We start from the raw sequence: 22,613 nt of genomic DNA, 5'->3' as shown, positions 1-22,613 counted from the left end.
AGGTTAGATAAATGAAATGTGCTGGAGTCATGAGGGAGAGAGAAAAGTCAAAACCAGGAAAAGAGAGGGGAGCAGCTGCCCACCTGGGTCACCCTCAACTCAACCTCTCAGTGGGGAAAACTGTCAGGATCTCCTCACGGGCTGTTCCACGGAGGTCTGGAAGGCCTCCTCCCTTATGAGGAATGCTTCCCCAGCAGGTAGGAACTCTTGGCTTCCAAGGACTACACACGTCCTATTTATGCCGGCTCATTCAGACCGGGTGCCATGTCTGATCTGCTGACTACAACACTGCCCACACTTCCCTGTGTAAGTACGATGGAAATTTCTCTACCAGAAGATCCAGATGTTCATCAGAGGTTCAAAACTTCAAATGCAAAGACCTCCTGGCAGCTACACCGACAGTCACACACTAGTGTATAATAAGTCACATGTCGGTCGAGGTCAAAGCTACTTAGCAGACGCAATTCAAACGCTTGAATGTTTACATTTTCTTGCTAATGTTTACGTGAAATGATACGCCTCTATCCTACTTCTACTTCCAACTTTTTACCAATTAAAATTTAACTCCTCTTTAAAAGATTTCGTCTTCTTGAATACTTCCCTAATCATTCCAATCCACAGCGAGCTCTCTCCCGGAGAAGCTGTGTCCTTGTTCCTTAAAGAGATTATAGCACTCCATGATTTAATTTATCAGTTGAGTGGGATGCCTTAACTCCCAGCAATGCCGTGAACTGAGGGCAATGCCCACGTCTCTGCGTCTGTGTCTCTCTGGCCCGGTGCTCCAGTTCCGAGCCTTGCTTGGGCCTAACTTCCAGAATATAAGTTGTAAGTGAAGTTGGATCAGTTCTTCAGAGCTCAGAAGACACTGTTACTGGCTGGGTGAGTCATAATGATCTTTGATGTTGCTTCACTGTATGAGGCGTGAAGACAGGAAGGTATCAGTTTACAGCGAATGCAGAAAAAATCAGAGCAGTCTACACTGTACTGCCAAGAGCACCACCTGAGCCACCTCCTACAGGAAGTCTTCCCTGAGTGACTAAATGTACAGCATCCTGTGCCATCCCTCATAGGTTTCCAGCACTTAACAGACACTGAGCTCCCATGTGTACTGTGTAGAAGAACGGTCAAGTGACTACATTCTCCATCGGGAGATTGTAAAGAAGTCAAGAGGCAATGACAAGATGGCATGACAAAATGTTGAGTGTCACAATGGGGCGAAAATAGGATGATGTGGGATGACAGAGGAGGAGGGAGCTTAACCCCTTTTGGGGGTGAGCTTTTGGGGTGGGGAAGCACTGAAGAATACCAAAAGGATTACTGTCAAAGTCTACCTAAGGTGAGACCTGAAGGACGAGTTGGCTAAATAAGGAAGAGGGAGTAAAACTCCAGGTGGAGAGACCCATAAACCTGTGAGGACACACCCTAAGGTGACCCTCAATGAGTTACACCTTGTTTAATCCTACCAGTATGAGTGGGACCTGTGACTTCCTTCTAGCCACTGAGAATATGGCAAAGATGGTGGGATGTCACTTCTGTGCATACGTCACATTATATAAGACTCGGTCTTAGGAGACTGGATCCAGAGATTCTTCTGCAGGTCTTGAAGAAGTCATGTTGAGGGAGATCCCGGGAGGGCGTCACGTGGTAAGGAACTGGGTAGGGGGCCTATAGGAGCTGAGAGCAGCCTCGGGTGGCAACCAGCAAGAAAACAGGGACCTCAGTCCCACAACTGTTGAGAACTGGATTCTGGTGCCACCTGAGAGTGGAAGAGGACCTCAAACTCCAGAAGGATTGCAGTCCCAGCGGACACTTATTGCAGCCTTGGGAGACCCTGAGCAGAGGACCCAGCTAAGCGGTACCTGGACCCCTGACCCATAGATACTGTGCAATAATTAAGGCATGTTGTTAAAGCTGCTAAGCCTTTGGTAGTTGGTTACACAGCAATAGGAAACAATTACCTCTGCGTGCCATCTCTACCTTATTAGATATTTCTATCTTAATCCCTGGCCAGTTAAAATTCCTTAAGAACAGAAGAGTATGTTCTTTACACACTTTCCGTTGCTGAATGGCCTCGAGGTGATACCTAAAAACTCGTCAAAGGTATGGACTGAAGGTCTGTGTCCCTACCCCCAAATTCTCATGCTGAAGTCCCAACCCCCCAGTGTGATGGCATTTGGAGGTGGGGCCCTCGGGAGGCGATTAGATTTAGATCAGGTCGGGAGGGTGGGGCCCCCTGATGGGATGAGCGTCTTTGTAAGAAGAGGAAGACAGATCAGAGCTCACTCTCTCTGCCAAATGGGGGCCCAGCAAGAAGGCAGCTGTGTGTAACCCAGGCAGAGGGTTCTCATCCTAACGGTGATGCTGGCGCCCTGATCGCAGGCTTCCAGCCTCCAGGACTGGGAGAAACGAAGGCCAGTTGTTTAAGCTGCCCCGTCTATGGTATTTTATTATAGCAAGCCGAGCTGACTAACACGGTCAAACTGCAAGATCCAGCTCTCTCTTTCCCTCCTCCTCTCTCCCTCCATTCCTTTCTCCTTCTATTTTTTTTTTTAAACAAAAAATTCCTTGGTTAAAAACAATGTAATTTAAGTGGAAACTTTAAAGAACTTCTCTGCGGCACTGCTACTTGTCGAGTCAGGAGGTTCACGTGTGAATAAGCCCACAGAACATCCATAAACCCAAAGGCCAGCCCGGGGCTGCCTGCGTTTGTGTGTCCAGGGTCAGTCACATTTCTGTCTTTGCTGTGTGATAAGATACCGGAGGGGGATACGGGATGAGAAGGGAAGGCCACTGAGGTTTCTGGCAGTTCCTTGATATGGGGAGAAGAGGCCACACGCCTAATTTTATGGCTAATTTTTGGTGTTCTGGCCAGACTGCCCAATGCTTGGCTCCTGTCTGGAATAAGGGGTAAGGGCCTCAGTCACACCAACATGTTCAAAAAGTAGATTTTACTTGGCTTTCCACGCTGGATTTTGGGGAACCTACAGAACTTCAGACTGACTGCTGGCCTCCTGCACAGCTGCTGTGGTGCAGGGTAACATCCAGCATTTGAGTCATGGAAAGTTAGAAGGGTCTGGGGTCTCACTTCTTAGATGCAGGAGGCTGCCCAGCACTTCCACGGCACTGAGGTCCTCACCTGCCAACGTCTGTTGACAGTTTCAATGAATGCGCACCATAAACACTTAGGGTACCATGTTTCCATGTGTCCCCCAACGAAAACAAAGTCCCTGAAAAGTCAAGACTGCAAATAAAATATTAACTGTCTAGAAGACAAAAGATTATGGTGGGCATCATAATATTAGTCTCTTCCTCAAGTTAAAAACAACTGGTTGACAGTAGCATAGAACATGGAACCTCGCAGCATCTTTCGGGGGCTTGGTGGAGTGCATGTTCTTTCTCTGTAATTTTACCTTCGTCTTCCCCAGCTGCCACTCGCTGTTGGTGGTGTCGTAGAGCTGCAGCAGGGCTGTGCACTTCCCCCTGATGTCCTCGGGCAGAGCCACATTCCTCATCAGCACTTTATACCTGCAACAGAAAGACGCCCCACGTCACCTCTTGCTACCGTTCCCTCTTTTCCCAACCCCTTTGAAAAGAGAGAGGATCCATGGCCCCGACTTGCCTTTTGTAAAAATCCTGAAAGGGTCTTCGGACCGCGTATCCGGCTTTGCGGATCCTCACCGTCTCCAGCATCCCGGAGTACCGCAGCTGGTTTAGCACAACTGCCTGGTCAAACTGGTCTGGCATCTAAAACATGCGAAAGGGAAGATGATCAAGTTAACAAGGCCACCTGCCACCTCCACTATTGTTTGACACACACACACCTTGAACCTACAGAAAAAACATAGAAAATGAACCCCCCCCATGTACCCATCACCCAGTTTCATAAACCATCACCCCATGTCAATCCCGCCCCATCCATGAGCCCACTTAGTCTTCCTCTTGGATTTTTTCAAGCAAGTCCCAGACATCACACCATTTCATTAATAAAGATTATCGGTAACATTTTTTAACATAACCACACCACCAAATACCATCTTAAAAATATACTAATAATTCCTTAATATTAATATCCATGCTCAAATTTCTGACGGTTTTACAAATATCATAAATGCATCACCATTTTTAATACTGTTTCCCAAAGAATCTAAAGTGTCGTACAAATGTCACTTTACTCTTTAAACTTCAATTTCCAAGGTATTTTTTAGATAATAATACAGTAACCCAGTGAGGGACTGGGGGGAGGAGAAAGGACGCACCACTGGAGAAAAGAGAGAAGAATGAAAAAGAATTTTAATTTTCTCAGTTTCTATTGGATACCCCATTTACTGAGGGCTCCACAGTATGATCACTAAATAAATTAATCGCAGAACACAGAAATTAAAGACAGAGGACATCAAACCCAGACCAAATGTTCTGAAATGTATTCTCTTACTCGCTCAGTCGCCAAACAAGCTGGCATTGCTGACAGGACAATAGCCTTTCAGGGGAAAGCCCAAAAGTAGGCCATTTCCCATTGACGGCTTTTTGGGCAGTGATTAGTTTTTTAATCCAAGCACACACTCCCTTTAATTAATTTGTATTTTCTTATCCTACACAACTGTGCATAAAACAACTGAAAAATAGTGCCACAGGACAGAAAGACATTGTTAAAAAAGTGCAAAAACTGGAAAGTGGCTTAAATTTGTGACCCTTAAAAACACAGTCATTAACACAAAATTAGGCTTAAAGCCCTGTTATTCTGTATGCTTTCCAAACAAGAGGAAAATAAATGGAAAGAAGTCTCTGCAAATCTCCTTTCCAGCTTTGGACGGTGAGCTGCCGTCATCTCCAGCAGGCTGACTCCTCTTAAATTTAATCTCTTCTACAAATGCTGTGGTCAAATTGTCTTTACTCAGCAGTATTCTATACAAGGACAGCCAAGAAATTAGGGCAAACTTCCAAAGAACTGTGGCTCACAGGATTTTAGTCGCGACTATTTAAAATACCCTTAGAAATGTTGAGAAGGACATAAAAACACGAAAACAAAATTACCGTTGGTTACTCATATCTTATCTTTGGATTAAAAAATGAGAGGGGCAACTGTTCTGCAGCCATTTCGTTAAAATGCTTCCGTTCTATTTATTTGGCAATATAATCCGACCAGTAGGAATCTACAAGGAGTAGGACAGAACCAACATAAAACAAACCCCGAATATAGCATCAGACTTGGTCAACTTTGTCAAATTCATAATCGGAGAAATCTTCTCATTTACTATTTAATCATTTGATGCTCAAAGACTTTTAATAAAAAATCTCTCTCAAGCTTTTGGCACTCCTGACTCCTACTGTTTTTCCTTGCTTCTTTTCTTCCAATCTCTATTTAGCAGCCCGTGCAATTTTTTAGTTTGGCATTAGAGTTATTAAAACATCCTAAAAAATATTACTAAAGGGACACCCCATCCCAAAAAGTTCAGCTGCACTTACCATCTTCCAGGCTCTCTGAGGAGCATTCCACCTTCTGTTTGGCTCTCAGGCCAAAATTCATATGGAAAACAACTGCCACACTGACCTTTGCGCTGCAGCTAAAGACACTGAACAATAATGAACACCATTCCAGTGCTTTAAAAAGTGCTCGGTCGCCATGACAACCCCTCCCATTCTTGGGCTAATTAGTGTGGTGTGGTTGTAGGATTTCATACAGCCCAGGGAGGGGAGGGAGAGACCCACCAGGAGTGGCCGCTCTTTCCAGGCTCCCATTGCGATTGTGTTTCTGCCCCTTCACAGAAACTGAACCAGGGAAGGGGGATCCATAGGCAGATTGTCGCCATGGGCAACCCACACTGCAATCACGAGGGGGGTAAGCCTGTATTTCCATTGGTGGTTCTTTTTTAGTTTCGACTTCCTTTTCTGGTGAATTTAATGTTCAAAGATGACACACCTGGAGGCTGGAAAAGTCACAACGTAAAGGCATGTTGCCTTTCAAAACTTCGCTAATGTACTCCAGTCTTCACTGGTAACTAGTTTTCCAGAACCAGTGTTCCCTCCCACAAAGACTGCCTGCAGGGTGTAACAGTGAAGTTTTGATGGCAACAAATGGGGTGTATTTAGAAGTAACGGCCATAAACCAGGGCAATTACAGTCACAGAAGTCTGGTCACGACCCATTTACTGAATATGAAATTATTAAACACCTATGTGTAAGGTTTTGCAATTCACGCTTGGGGAGGATTAGAACAGAAAGAGGTGGGGGCTAGATTCCTTTTAGTCGTTAGTCAACATCCCCCACCAGAGAGGTACATTTGTGACAACTGATGTACCGACACTGGCTCATCAGAATCACCCCAAGTCCACAGCTGACATGAGGGCTCACTCTTGGTAACGTACACTCTATTGGTTTTGATGAATGTACGATGACACGTATCTGCCATCAGGGTACCATACAGAGTAGTGTTGCTGCCCTAAAAATCCTCTGTGCTTAGCCTATTCATCTCTACCTCCCCTCAGCCCCTGGCAACCACTGATCTGTTTACTGTCTCCATAGTTTCTTTTTTAAGACAACTTTTTAGGTTCACAGCAAAATTGCAAGGAATGTACAGGGATACCCCTCATATCCCTGGCTCCCACACACGCGCTGGCTGTGTTTCTAATGACCCTGAAATTTAGGAAGGTGACTGGTATGCCAAATATCACTATGTATAGAGTAGAAAGCTAGACATAAAACCATATTAAAGATGATAAGTTCCTTGGGAACACAGGAGAAAGAAAAATACTGAGGTGGTACAGTTGGTGCATGAATTTGAACCCAGGTCTGACCCAGACTTGGGGCTCTTAGAACTGACTGTCCACTGCTGAAGGGGAAGGGCATTCCACACAGACAACGCAGCGCGAACCAACCGTAAGAGGCAGAAAAGGAAGCTGGCATGTTCAGCAGTTAGTCTTGGGCAGAATGGGGGAGATGGGGAGGGACCTGGGCTGACGGTGGACACTGAGTTTGGTGGCCATTTGTTGAGTAAGGAGTCACCTAGGGCTCGGAGCAGGGGATGAGTGTGGACAGGCCTGTGCTGTAGAAGGATTCTCTTGCTGGCAGTGGCAAAACTGGAAACCAGACCAAAGGAATGGCTGGGTGTATTCTGATATCATGCACACCATGAAATATTATGGAGTCATTAAAAAATAAGACCAAATTAAAGAGGTACCAATTGACTCAAGCCTTTTGCAAAGTGACTGAGAAAAGTATGAATAACAATCTCATTTTTGTAAAGCAAACAAGGACTTCATCCCCCCCAAAAGTGCTCTATGTAAGTACATGTGCCTGAATATACACATGTAGATATGCATGTGCAGGAAAGCACAGAAGGATACGTGCTAGGCCATTACTGAGTCGAGCACACTGCTAGGGGTGGTGAGAAGAAGAGACAGCTAAGGGAAAAGGGGGAAATTATTTTTTACAAGGTGAAAAATCAGATGCAGAATGAATTCTTGAGGTCCTGCATGGAATAGGGTGAGCGGAGAGAGAAACAGGGAGAGCAGGTGAGATGCTTCTATAAGAGTAAAGTAGAAAACAACCCAAATATCCATCAAATGAAGAATGGATAAACAAAATGTGCTCTATCCACAAAATTGAATATTATTTGGCCATAAAAAGGAACGACGCACTGATACATGGTGCAACATGGATGAGCCTTGAGAACATTATACTAAGTGAAAGAAGCCAGTTACAAAAGACCACGTGTTCCCTGGTTCCATTCATATACAATGTCCAGCACAGGGAACTCTGCAGAGACAGAAAGCAGAGTGGTGGTTGCTTAGTTTGGTGGAAGAGATGGGGATCCAGAGAGGCGGAGAGCCAAAAGGTAAGGGGGATTCTTTTTGAGGGAATGAAAATGTTCTAAAATTGACTGTGATGACAGCTGCACATATCTGTGAATATACGGAAAACCACTGAATTGCACACGTTGAGTCAATTGCATGGTACGTGAATTAAATTATCTCAGTAAAGCTGTTAAAAAAAAAAAAGAGTATCTTAGAAGCCAGAGACACAGAGCCAGTTTCAATGGATAAGAAGAAACGGACACAAAAGAAAGTTTGCATCCTGGAGACAGGACTAATTATATTTACTTTCAGGGACCTTAATTCTACCAAAAAATTAGAAACACTTTCTTTCTACCATCTGAAAAAATAACATTTCAGAATGCCCAGACAAAACAAATGACTGATAACAGAGCATGCTAAGCCCTCCACAAAAATCAAGTACCAGCAAGCCCTACCTTCTACAAATTAAAATCCAAATAAAGGGCAACAGAGGTAGGTGCTGGCAAACAGGGACACAGGACAGGGCAGGGGCTTTACAACAGAGACAGAAAGAAATGCATTTATGTGTTCATGAATCTGATTGCCCTGAGCATTACCTAGCCTTCCATAATTTCATCAATATTGTATCAAGACCGTAAGAAGTAAGACAACGGACTTGGAAATAGCCGCCTGACTATAGTACAGGGACAGTCAATCTGTGTTTATTTAATTAAAGAAATCAGAATGGGTTTATTATCTACAAACCCTTAAAGTCCTAATGTTTTTCAGCATTTGAGAGATCTTAACAGAAACCAAGCGAAGAGGCCAGGAAGGGGAGGTGGGGGTAGGTATCCAGCCTGCCACACGCAGGTCCACCGGGCTTGGTGGGGGCCAGCTAAGACTTCGGGGAGAAGGTACTTCTTCTCTCTGACAAAAGAGGGACACTGATGACGTACTCTATCAGCAAGACTCTGGGTCAGGTGATGGTGGCGAATCCAGAACACCACTGCTGAGGTGAGACCCACCTCATGCCTCAGAGTCTCCGAAAAGAACAAATATATAACACTTGTCACTCTACTGAGAGGGGAGGACAAGCCAGACAAGGAGGGAGGGCTGGCACATAGCTGATTCTTATTTCACTCTGCCATCATCCATTGTTACGTAATATCACTTCGCTTGGCTTGATGAGATCAAATTTTTAAAAATTTGCTTTAAGGGGGGAAACAAGTCTCTCTAGAAGAAATGACAGGCTTCCTCTGACTATAAATTTGTAAACTGACCATCATATAAATCACTGTAATATCCTTATGCCCCACCTTGTGCCAAAGAGGAATTAAGGCAAGATAAAATAAACAGAGTGATTAAAAGAGGAAAAAGAGTAGAAAATGCACTGTATTACCCCTTTTGCTTTGGCTGACAGGAAGCTCAAAGTTAAATTTAATTCTCAATAACTGTCATTAACAAGGTATTTCATTTTGCCTTAATTTTTGAATGACTCTTCATAGATGTTCATCAACAGACGTCTCAATTCCTTTAAGAAGCATATATTATTTTTAAAGTCTGGGGTAACAACCGTAAAAATGTAATGTTAAAAACATTATTTGTTTTAAAAAAAGAATTCTATTATTCTCCCCTCAAAGATCTGCTCTTGATTATGCACAAGAATTTCAAATCCTAGTTTAGCAGTATGTAGGCACCAAGTACTCTTTTGTTTGTGTGTGTGAGGTACCATTAGCAATCCTTCCATTCGTATAGCACTTGAACACAGAAACCTGATGGGGTGGGTCACGTGGGTACCACTATTCCATTTTGTAGATGAGGAAACCGGAAGTGGGCAAGGCTAAAGGACTTGTTTAAACCAGTTTTGATATCTGTTTAAATCAAACAATTAGAAAAGTTAAGTCTCAAAGAGCTTTGCCTTCCTGAAAACTAGCGTGAATCAAACTTGCACACATCAAACCCTATTTTCCTACTGATATGTTATAAAATTGGTGGCGTACTTCCATAGGATATAATTCTCAAATGAATGAGTAGGAAACTTCTTTAGGGAACAGATGACGGGGGGCCCTAGGCAGAGAATGTGCCCTTTATCGTGGCAACCCCAGGAGCACTCCATCTTCTGGGAGCACGGAGACCTTCTCTGAAGATTTTGGCACTAGGCGGGGCCTTGGGGACCAAGCCGCAGGTGCTGACTTGGTGTAAATACATGTGATATAAAAATTGCAGTTCTAAGGGCCACAGCCACATGGTTGACTACACGTGAGTCCAGCCAAACATCTGCACGTGGAAACAACTCGTGAACAGAGGAAACCTTTTGGGAAATCAAATAGCAAACTCTGAGCAAAGCCATCTCTGGTCACTGCGGTCCCATTAACACAGAAGACGAAAGGCCAACAACGTCCTGACTTGGCGTCCCAGCCGCAGATAACTGACAGAGAATTCAAATGTTCGTTGACCTACTTGTGGCTGCAACTCCACTTGGATCTCTTCCTTTCTCCTTGGGTACCTGCCAAGGGCGGGTGTTCGAGAAGAGTCGATACACAACAGCGGAAAGAGGGACAGACTCGCAATGCACTGAACTGCATCCCGTGGAAGGAGCCCGCATGTGACAAGATATTTAATAAGAACTGCTTTGGCTTTAACAACAAATCCCAAATACAACTTGATAATTCACGTGGGGGCTTCTGAACACAGGCTGTAATTTATTTCTAGAATGAGTCCTTCCCTCTCTTTTGGGGAGAGAATTTATTCAAAGTCTAAAAACAAAACACTTGAAATGATCACAGTGTCGTGGAGATCAGGTAAAAGTAGGCATTACTTATTATTTTAATCAATTTGAAGTATTTTTGAAGAACCTTCGTAGACCGAACAACCAAATGTTATGTACAGGATGCACGAGAGCAAACTCAGTCCCTGCTCGGCCCGACAAACGCAGGCTCCTGGCACCCATCGTCTTAGAACAAAGCACGGCAGCGGGCCCTGGGCCTGGCAAACGGGTCCTCGAGCACAGAGCAACCAAACATGGCATGTGAGCGTCATACCAACACTTGTCTCATTGCCCTAACTGAGCAGCTTCATAAAAAATTCTTTTTTAATCTTTATATCTTCCAAGACTTAACCCTTCCACTGGAAGATTGTTTCTCAAAGTGAGAATATATAACATTCTAAAATAAAATTAACGAGTTCTACTTTTTCTCATTCTATCTTTTTAATGGATCCTGACCAAATACTGCAAACTTTATTTACATACGTATTAGGTCTGCAACTGGGGGACTTCATACATAGTCCATATTATGGAGGATTAGCTCTTGGCATCCTAAGAAATATAAAACAAGTTGATTATTTAGTAAAAAGAACCATGACCTAATTCTTTATTTTGATCGGGAACTCTTGTGCAGTGGGAGAGGGTCTGCATACAGAGAGGACGTCATATATTAACGTGTATTTGTGTGTGCACCACCATTATGCGCTCCACCTCCACCTTACTCAACTGGAAACACTAACCAACCTACTTTTCGAGAACCCTTCATCAACTTTAAGAAGATTACAGAAGAGCTTACCAAAAGTCAACAATGTTGCACTCATGACCTATCATTCCCAGATCCGTATTGAGCGAGAAAGTCTTGACAGGACTCCTGTCTCCACCTCTTGCTAATTAACAACAACAACAAAAAAAAAAAAGGGAAAAAAGATGCAAGTCCTCTTGATTTTCATTTGCTGTCTGTTAACTCTCAAAAGCAGTTAACAAATTTTGGAGAGAAGTTTATCATGCTTTGAATAGTTTTCAAAAGCATGGTTACTAGAGCAGCAATATAATTTTCCTGACCTTGAACAGACAGTAAACAGAAGCCAATTAAACCAGCAACAAAGGTTCTTTGTACTTACATCAATTATTTCTCTCCCGGGCTGTTAAACATTTTACACAGTTGTTGCCACTTGCTAATTTTCCCATTTTGAGAAAAGAGGCAGAGACTAATTTCCCCTGGAGAAGAGGCAACCCCCTCCCAGGTGAGCAACAGGAAGAAACAGGTTACATGAGTGGCAAGAGCTGTGAGCCAGTTCTGGAGGTCAGAGCAGAGAGGATGGAAATTTCTCGCTCACCAAGCACAGCCTTGACACCACACCCTTCCCAGCCAACAGTTATCACCCTAAGCGAGGAAAACTTGAATTCTGCTACAGCTGGAAGCTGTTGGGCTCACCTTGGGTCCACACAAATCCCGACTACTTAATGAGAAAGGAAAAACTTAAACATAAAGAATGCACGTGCACACACACGCACATACACGAAATCTTTCTAAGGCATAGCGTCAGCCATGTCATACCCTTCTTCACAAACTACCAGCCCATGCCAGATTAAGACAAAGCCTTCAATTGCACATTCGAGGCCCCCACAATATGGCTCCAATCTACCTTCCCCATCAATCCATCCCTACACGAACCCTACGTTTTAGGCAAATTATAGGTAACTCTAGTTGTTTCTTAACTAAAACCTTCACTTCCCATCTTATCTCAGCTGAGGCCGGTCTCTCCACTTGAAATGCTCTCCTGCTGTCTCTAACTGTTGACTTCCAAGGATCTTTCAGGGGTCTCTCAAATACTCCTGCCTCAATAAAATTGTTCCTGATGTATCTCACTGGCGCCATCCGTGACCATGACCATGCTCTTCCTCGTGTCACGTATTTTCGTACATTCATTAGACATAGCCATGTGAACTCCCCATTAGATTATAAATTCCTTCAGGGTAGGAGCTGAATTTTACGAATTTCTCACTAAATTGCTTACCCTTGGACCTGACACCTCAGATACGTACAGGCTTATACTGCCGTACTGCATAAATGTGGTTCTGTTTACAGCTGTTTCTAATGTACTTGTTTGGCCACAACTTAGAAACAGTATCAAAAGCAGAGTACATGAAAAACCAAATTGATAAGCTGGATTTCATTAAAATTATAACTTCTCCTCTGTAAAAGACACTGTTAAGACAATGAAAAGACAAGCAACACACAGGGAAAATATTTGACATTACTTACCTGAAAAGATTGTAATCCAACCTACACAAAGAGCATTTAAAACTCGACAATAGAAAAACAACCCAATTTTAAAAACAGACCAAAGATGTGAGCAGATGCACCATCAAAGAATGTACAGGGATAGCTAAGAAGCATACTTAAAGATGCTCAACGTCAATTGTCTTAGGAAACTGCAAATTAAAATAACAATGACATGCCACTACACACCTATCAGAATGATTAAATCCAGAAAACTGAAAACACCAAACGCTGACAAGGATGTGGAACCACAGGAACTCTAATTTATAGCTGGCTGAATGCAAAATGACACAGCAGATATAGAAGACAGCTTCTTATAAAGCTAAACGTGGTCTTAACATTGATGCAGCAGTCACGCTCCCAGGTATTTACCCAACTGAGCTGAACACTTAGGATCACACAAAAACATGAATGTGAATGTTTGTATCAGCTTTATTCATAACTGACAAAAACTGGAAGCAACTGTGATGTCCTTCAATAGGTAAATGGAGAAAGAACTGTGGTACATCCATTCAATGGAATATTATTCAGATATTAAAAAAAAATCTATCAAGCCCCCAAAAGTCACAGATAAACCTTAAATACACAGTGCTGGGTGAAAGAAGTTGGTCTGAAATGGGCATATACTACTTGATTCCAATTACATGACATTCTGGATAAAGCAAAGCTATAGAGACAGTAGAAAGGTGAGTGGTTCTCAGGGACTCAGGGATGAATGAATAAAGCACAGGGAAATTCTAGGTTGGTGAAACTATTCTGTATGATGCCCTAATGGTGGATACATGACATAGTAACATTTGTCAAAATCTATAGAACTTTACAGCACAAGAATGGACCTCGGAAAATCCTAAGAAATAACGCACATTATCACAAAAGAATCTAAATGTATTATAAATGTATGAAACAACATCACTGAAGGATTGGGGGTAAAAGATGCCAACTAAAGTAACTTTGGAAATGGAGTCTATTCAGTCTAAGACTCAAGGCAAAAGGAGTTGCACATAAGTGCTGTACTGTAGTTGATAAAGTAGTTTCCCTCAACTTTATATAAATGAACAATTCTGATACTACTCCACATGTGTACTAAAATTGAACAACTAAATGGATGGAGGAAGAAGACCTTAATGAAACTAATTCTATCCAACTAGATTTGATTTACTTTCATGGAAAGAGCAACAGAAAAACTCAGTTCTGATACTGGCTTAACCTTGACTCCAAAGGAAGCCAGTCACAAAGTCTACTAAGCAGTCCTCAAAGTGTGTTTGTAAGGGCTGGCCTGGTGGCATAGTGGTTAAGTTTGCGCACTCTGCTTTGGTGGACCAGGGTTCATGGGTTTGGATCCTGGGCATGGACCGACACACTGCTTGTCAAGCCATGCTGTGGCAGCACCCACATACAAAATAGAGGAAGATTGGCATGGATGTTAGCTCAGGGCCAATCTTCCTCATCAAAAAAAAAAAAAAAAAAAGAAAGAAAAGAAAAGAAAGAGAGAAAGAAATAAAAGTGTTTGTAGAGAACATGCCCCAAACACAGCTTGATACCCATCTAGTTTTTCAACTACTTATATGATATAGCTGGAACGTATTTTCATGGGAAATAGGTCAGCTGCAAGATGTAATGGAGGAATTTTTCAGTATAGAGTTTAATGAGGTCGGATGTAAAAGAAACTAGGAGATACAAGTAAAATCTTGTTTTCTCCTTTAAGTTGTCATTAAATGAAAGAATAATGCATGTAAAGGTTTTTTGTTTTTTTAAATCAAAAATAGAGAGAATATATACAATGGAAATCCCACAGGTCCCCTGGAGAAAACCACTTTTGCCAGTTTCCAGCATCTCCTTCCAGATTTACTCTATGCATGTATAAACGTCTGACTGTGTGCACATACACACAAACACACACTTTGCTTTTGTTTTTAAAAAGCAAATAAAAACATGTTCCACATTTTGCTCTTTTCACCGAATGGCATCCTAGCGAGTTCCCTCTTAGGGCACATAGGTCTCCCACAGCTGCACATGATGGCATTACCAGAAGGTATTTAATCAGGTCCCCACTGATGAACATTTAGGTTGTTTCTACTCTTTGCTGCTTTCTATTCAGCTTTTACTGAATGAGAGGAAATAGAGTGGAACCGTGGAGTCCTCACCCCAGAGTTTCCTGTCAACACCTCCATCGCTGGCCCCCAAGGACCCTCTGTGTCTCATGGTGAATGCAGCCCTATCCTCTTGAGGGCCAATGGTTAGGAGCACAGAAATCTGGAAGGAGATCGCTCCAGTGTGTAGCTTTATCACCTCCTCTGTCTCTGTCCAACCTCTAAAGAAACACGATTACTGAGGTGCCCTGTGTGAGAGACGGGCTTCTGTTCCATGAAAAGATTACTGTGGGACTCCTTTGGCTCCCAGTTTACATGAAATGTTAATATTGGGATGACATTTTAATCAATCAGTCAAAGCAATTACTGATGAGAAGACTGCAATGTAATTCTGCCCGTTTTCTATTCTAGTGTGTTAGACCACGGAAATTTGAGTTTGTCACACGACATAACAAAGTCATTTAATAATATAATATTTCAAGGCCAAATGATGAAGAGAAATCTAAAGGGATGGGTTATTAATAACAAAAATAGCAGCCACCTACTCATTGAACAGGGACCATGTTTCCCCCAATGAGTTAAGCCCTCTGCATGTATGAGCTCATTGAATCTTCCCAACCACCCTAAGAATTAAGCTGACCCTTGATGATCAAATTAAATGTGTGATACAAGGCAAAGAGAGGCAACCATTCAGGAATTGCTATCAGCTAACGTTTGCACAGCACTTCACACCTTCCAGACACAGGATATCATGGGGTCATCGCTACCACCCTGTAAGGTGGGCAGCGCAGCAGTATCTTCAATAAACAGGTCCAAAGAACATGAGCCAACTGAGTAACGTCACATAGCAGTTACCAGGGCAGAGGGGTGAGAGGCAAGCACTTCCTCTCCCACGGAAGCCCTGCAGATTCTACCAGAGCCTCCCTAGTGTGCAGTAGCTCTTCTACTTAGGGACAAGTTCAATTCCAAGTGACACCACGTGCGTAGCCGCTAAGATCACCTGTGGGTCGTTGGTCAACTGAAGCGCTTCTGTTCTGCTGCACGGATTGGTCTGTGTTTAAGAATCTCTATGGGATGGTGGTAATAGTAGCTATACTAATACTACTAGTAGTAACAGTACTAGCAATAGTAACAGCAGCAGCAGTACTAATGAAGGTTAACATGTACCAAGGATTTACTCTGTGCCAGTCACTAAGCTAGCTTTACAATGCTAGCTTTATTTAATTTTAGCAATTCTATGAGGTACGGATTACCATTATCCCCACTTTACAGTTGCATAACCTGAGGCACAGAGAGGTTAATTAACTTATTCAGGGTCACAAAGCTCCTCCAGATAGAGCCAGGCAGAGTGAGGGCCAAACCAACACTATGAACCACTGGGCACACTGCTTGTCGTGCAAGGTGCAAGTTCAGGACAGGGGGTGGGGAGTTCCTGCAGTTCCAAAGTATTCATTACTTAACAATGGAGGTTGTTTCCTGGTACATTTTTCCTGAATATTCTTGAATGAAATTCATCACAATAGCTATCTTGGTAGCACCCTTTAAGCCAAAACAGAAATCAACTTCTGAGAATTAAAACTAAAATGAGACAATGCATTTAGTTAGAGCAGGGGCTGGCAAACGACATCCTCTGAGCCACACTGGCCTGCCACCTGTTTTTGTAAATAAAGTTTTACTGGAACACAGCCATGCATTGTCTGTGATTGCTTTCATACGACAATGGCAAAGCCTAAAACATTGACTATCTAACCAGTTACGGAAAAAGTTTGCTGACCTCTGAGTTAGAGAAACGAAAGCCGGGCAAACAGTGCACTTAAATACTGCAAAGTGAATTGCACTCTAAAGCTAATTATATATCAGATTTCAAAAAATCAATATAAAAAAAGTAAAGTCTCATTACATGTTGAAATGATAACATTTTGGATATATTGGGCTAAAATATATCGTTAAAACTAACTTCACAAAAACTAACTTCTTTTTACACTTTTAAAAGTGGCTATTGGAAAAATTTAAATTACATGCATGATTCACATTTTATTTCTACTGGACAGTGCTGTTCTAACACATTAGGCTGCGCCTCTGGTCTACTTAGACAGTGAAAGAACAAGCTTTAACATTGTAATTCTATTTGCATTTGTTTGATATCTGGAGCCTGTTTTATATAAACAAACTGTCAGACTATTTTAACACAAGGCTTATATAAAGACTAAAATAAAATACATCTTACTAAAAAATCATTTCACAAAGATGAAAAACAGCACTCATGCAAATAATGTGAAACAGAAGAGACCCCGTGAATAGTTTCCATGAGGCTAATGACTCTAAACCAAGAAATTAGACAAGAAGAATTTCCAAATAGAGTACAAAATATCAAGACAATGATTCTCAAACAAAATACATTATTTTTATTTTTCCTAATAAATTTATATTTAGTTTCCGAAGTCACTCCAAAAGATTCCTGGGACATTAAGTTTTGGTTCGTTTTCTTTTTAAATGCACATCAAGCCCAGCGTCTTCAGCACCGACAGTAATGATGAAAAAGAGCCGCATCAGGGGAATTTGTAATCAAGCTAGACTGAGGCCCAAGCGGGGCTCATACACTCTGACCCGCATTGTCCCCAAAACTGGCAAGCAAATGCTTGGAAAGCCTACTCCTAACAGCTTCCCAGTGTTCAGGACAAGCATTTTCTCTTTAATTGTGTCCGTGGGACATTTATTCATTTGAATCTTAGCTACCACTGTGCCCATGTCGCATACTTGTTTCCAAAACCCACAAGTGGCCTGAAAACCACACATATTCAGTGTTTGGTTGAATGCTTCCTTGAGTTACAAGAATACAAGCCGGCCCTCCTCCACAGCTTCTTTCTTCCATTCTTGTCCCTTTCCGGTTTCCTGCTCTTAACAACGGCCCTTGCACCTGCTGCTCTGACTTCCCTCCCTCTCGACGCCCATGCATGTAGAATACTGCTCACTGGGGGGTTTCCTTTCCTTCTCTCCTGCACACACCGGATGCAGACACCCCTGCTCTGCCTGCCTCTGGCCCATGAATTCCCAGGAAACCATGCAGGAAGCTCCTGGTCTTCACCTCTGTTTTAGGGATGAGGCACCTGGCGCTTTCCTGCGGACACCCTCTGCCACCCGTGCGGGCAAGACAGAAAGCAGCGAGTTCCTGCAAAAAGCGGAGCCCCGCATGGTTGAAAGTCGAGGTGGCATTTAATGCTCACTACTGAAAGGTAGCTATGGTTTCCCTCCTGAATTAAAATGAAACAGCAAATAACGGTACCTAATATTTAAATATGAGTTATTCCGTACCAAGGATTTTCTTTACCTGAATTAAATCTCAAAGAACCCTATTAGGGCAAGTGGACAAGCGAGGAATATTATTCCATTTACATATGGAGGAAGTGAAGTGGACACCTGAGTGACTTGCCCAAGGTCATGTGACTGGTAAGCACTAGGACCTGTGTCTAGATTCTGTACTCTTCCTCCTCGTAAGAAAAACAGAGGGGCTGGCCCTGTGGCTGAGTAGTTAAGTTCACACACGCCACTTTGGCAGCCCAGGGTTTCACTGGTTCAGATCCTGGGCGTGGACCTAGCACTGCTCACCAAGCTATACTGAGGTGGCGCCCACATAGCTCAACCAGAAGGACCTACAATTAGAATACACAACTATGTACTGGGGGACTTTGGGGAGAAGAAAAAAAAACAAGGAAGACTGGCAACAGATGTTAGCTCAGAGCCAATCTTGGGGGAAAAAGGTTACAAGAGTAAAATGTGTATTCAGAAAACCTGATATGACATCTCTGCTAAAAGTTCTCCAAAGTGTACACAAGACAAAATGCAAACATTTCTGTATTTCTATCTTTCCATCCTCATCCTCTCCACTCATCTGAAGCTTTATTCTCTAGTGGGGCGCGTCAACCCTCCCTTGTTAATGGAACTCCCACTGTACTCAGGGCAGCTGTCCTGGGAATGGGAGCATTCCAAGCCAACCCTGGAAATCCATTCATCTTTGCCAGATATTCACTCTCCAGCTTCCTGTGGAGCAAGGCTCAGCCACAGGTCCGGTCTGGCCCTAGAACCAAGCAGAGAAGCCAAGACCAAGGAGTTGTGAGGCAAATCTCCTGAGGGGCTCCTGGGAAAGAGTTTTGCCTCCTAATAAAAGGAGAGCAGCCCTTTGGACCCAGCCCCGATTCCTCTTGGGGGTTAACGTTTACTCTAAGAGGACAAGGTCTTTATTTGCTTTATTCAGAGATGCATCCCAAGAGTACAACAGGTACGAAAAAACTATCTGTTGAAAGAATTGAATGAGGAGGTACTGTGATGATGTGATGGTGCCACCATGGCAGCCATTTTGTAACTTTGAGGAAGGACCAAGAGAATCTCAGATGCATCGATGCGAAGCTCTGACATTGTGTAGCCTCTAAACACGCGCTTATTAAATGTGATACTTATGTGTATAAACTGTGTAGGTCACTAATGGCCGAGTTATTCTGTGTCTTGTCACTGAAGAGTCAGAGTCTGCCTAGAAGGAGACTGAGGGGGTAGCAAGTGTGTGTGACATATGATGGAAGAAGTCCTGTGGAGGAAAGGAAAGATTACACCTGGGAAGGAGGGGATGCTGGTGGTCAATGGGCTTAGACTCCTGAAAGATGAGATCTGCGGTGATAATGCAAAGTGAGTGCACAGCTTAAAACTCTATAGTGGTTAACACTGTAGGCCTCAGATATCCAGAAGGCAGATCAACAGTGGAGCAGAGGTTAGCAGTGGCAACATGAGCGGGTAATATTATTGGCACACAACATGAGTTGGCCAAAGACAGATGGACATCACAGGGTTCAAATTCCAATCTAGGTCAGAAAAGTCAGAATCAAAGAATGTGTGCACCCAGGTTTTGTGGCCTCAGTGAGTACCACTTGGTGGTGGTTTCATCTGGAGCAGCCAAACAACCAGGTGACCTGGGACAGAGTAGTGTTAGGAATGTAGCACTCAAAATGTTGGGAGGACCCGACTAAGGGAGGAAGACAGAGAAATGGGATGCAGCGGAGGAGGGCGGGCAAGTTGGCTAATGGACAGATGTTCTCAGTCCTTTGGCGGATTACGAGGTGAGGCCAGGTGCTGGAGTGGGAAGGCTGACATCAGGCTCAGGAGTGTGGGAAGGTATGGGGGGAGGGAGGGAGGAAGGGCAGGGAGGTCTCCTCTGAGGCTGGCGCCAACGTGAACTAGAACCAATCAAAGCACATTTCTCCATACTGTCCAGCAACACCGCGAATCTGAGACAAAGAGGAGACCATGGGCATTATCCGAGACGAGGCTGGCCATCCGGAGAAAGGAGAGGTCAGGGATCTTACGGAAGCTGCAAGTTCATGACTAAATGGCTCACCATCTCCTCCTGACCTAGGATGTTGTTTTACATCTGGGCTTACATTTTTATCATTCAAAGCCGCACACTGATGATTTGAACACTTTTTAAAATAAGTATGCCATGTTCCAATTAAAAAAAATTGGGGGGCCGGCCCCGCAGCCGAGTGGTTAAGTTCACACACTCTGCTTCGGCGGCCTGGGGTTTCGCCAGTTCGGATCCTGGGCGCGGACATGGCACCACTTGACAGGCCATGCTGAGGCGGCATCCCACATGCCACAACCAGAAGGACCCACAACTAAAAATACAACTATGTACTAGGGGGCTTAGGGGAGGAGAAGAAGAAGAAGAAAAAGAAAAAAAGAAGAAAAAAAAGATTGGCAACAGATGTTAGCTGAGGCGCCAACATTTAAAAAAAAAATTTTTTTTAATGGCTGACCAATGAATCCAATTGAGGCAAAGCAATAACGAAATTTCAAAGGGGATTCGTGAGGAGATCTGGAGAAATGAAGGGACTGAGTAGTTGGTGCAATGGAAAGGAACAAGTGTATTCATACGAGGGAGTAAAAACAATGGAAGGATGAGAGGTCAGGTTGGAGGGCCAACTTTAAATTTCGAATTTAAATTTAAAATTAGGGGTTTAGTAATTCAAGATAAAAAAGAAAAATCTATCCTGCGAGTCAATTAATGTCTTGAAAGAAACTCTCGGAAAGACACAGAGAAAAAGGGGGTGGTGGTGGAGGGAGGGACTAAAGATTTGTTCTAAATCAGACCACAAGCCCTGGCAAAGACAACAGAAGGTCCAACCCTTAGCACAAATGCCATCCTCACAGGGCAGCCTCGCTCTTGGTGTGATCTGTTGTCATTTTATCTAACGAATGCAGTTCAAACTCTTTTTATCTTGCTAAAGGAAACTTCAATCCCACTGTATTCCCCACTGTTCTATTTCTCCTTCTCTGTCCACCATACTGAACCAGTCATAGTTCCCTTTATTCAGACTCGCTCTGAAAAATCATGCGGAGAGATACAAATTAGGGGGGCAGCTGTCTCTCTTCGTAGATCTTGGCAAGGAGGCTCGAATCAGTCATTAAAATGCTAAAACAGTCGTGGAACTCACCAAGTCACCTATACAATCACCAAGCTTATGTCAAAGCAATAAGGATGCGGAGCTAGAAAAGGGAAGACGGGATGAGGAGGAAAATAAGAAGGACGTGAGCCCAGCAGCCTCACATTCTTCAACGTCCACTGCCAGGAAAATTTGTCAAACTGAGGTCTCTAATGCTTGACCAGAATTATTTTTACACTGCTCCATCAACAGGTACCAAGATGTGCCACCACGATAGCATAAGTCAGATAATAATCAGGAGGCTCTACTGGGTGGTTTCTTGCTTTCAGGAATCTGAACTTCAGAGACAAAAAAACTTCCGATCGGCTGGAAGATGGAAATCAGTTACTACATCCAGTTTCAAAAGAGAATTTTTTTTTAAAGTTAAGATACAGAGGAAAACAATAGTTCTCAGAGACAAATAAATAAAAAGCCAAATTAGGAAAGAGGAGTTTGAACTGCCATTGAAAGTGTGAAAATAAAAATAGCAATTTGGAAAAATTTGAGCCAAAACCCCGAGATGCCAATTATTAGAAAGTATGATTTCATCAGACCCATGTGGGTTGAGAGCTGGAAGGGGCTTGAGAAATCACCCACCCCTTCACCCCATTTATACAGGAAGAAACTCAGCCATAGCCACCGCTCTACATTTGCTTAGAAGATACCATAGCTAAGGGAAGAATTACCCCTTTGATAATGGATGCACCTGATTTACAAATATTCATGAATACTTGGCACACCAGAAAAAAATCAAATGGAGAATTTTACTCGAAAACTGTTCAGTGCAGTCTGCTCTGAGAGAAATGGTAACATTGGCAAGTCCTTGGTAAATTCTACGTTCCAGAAGAAAAATGAAGGCCTGGTGGGAACGGGGGTGTTGGTGAGAGCAGCTTCCTGGGAGTCCTTTCTCTTGCTTATTCATGTATTAAAGTGGTTGTCGACAAGGCATAATGGGAAATTAGCCAGCCTTGGACACAGCCAATATCGGTTAAGTATAAATTAGGAACGCCACAAACTATTCCGCAGAGCAGTTAGCAGTTGCTAGGAAACGGGAGGTCACACAACGCTCAAAGGCCAGGTTATTCCCACCCCCAGGGCCTCGCAGGACTCCCAGCATCTCGGCAGAACTCGAGATCACGCTTCTGAGCTGTGTGACTCAAGATGCTCAAATCTGGGTGCCCCCCGACTTAGGGAAAGGGTCCAACGTATGAGATGCCACGCTGGCTCATTTGCAGTCTG

At 43.3% G+C, this 22,613-nt stretch overlaps 1 protein-coding gene across 1 annotated transcript in view; it reads right to left on the bottom strand.

Moving 5' to 3' along the window:
* MYO10 (myosin X) overlaps positions 1-22,613 on the bottom strand; it is a 210,197-nt gene that overhangs the window by 36,365 nt on the left and 151,219 nt on the right. The window contains exons 20-21 of the mRNA XM_014837346.3: positions 3,620-3,744; positions 3,411-3,525 (exon numbers count right to left, since the gene is read on the bottom strand). Of these exons, the coding sequence (XP_014692832.2) occupies positions 3,411-3,525; positions 3,620-3,744 (240 nt within the window). The remainder of the gene's footprint in view (positions 1-3,410; positions 3,526-3,619; positions 3,745-22,613) is intronic.

This window comes from Equus asinus, chromosome 10, assembly GCF_041296235.1.
Source record: "Equus asinus isolate D_3611 breed Donkey chromosome 10, EquAss-T2T_v2, whole genome shotgun sequence".
Classification (NCBI taxonomy): domain Eukaryota; kingdom Metazoa; phylum Chordata; class Mammalia; order Perissodactyla; family Equidae; genus Equus; species Equus asinus.
The sequence above is the reverse complement of the archived record's forward strand: the minus strand, read 5'-3'. Positions and strand labels throughout refer to the sequence as shown.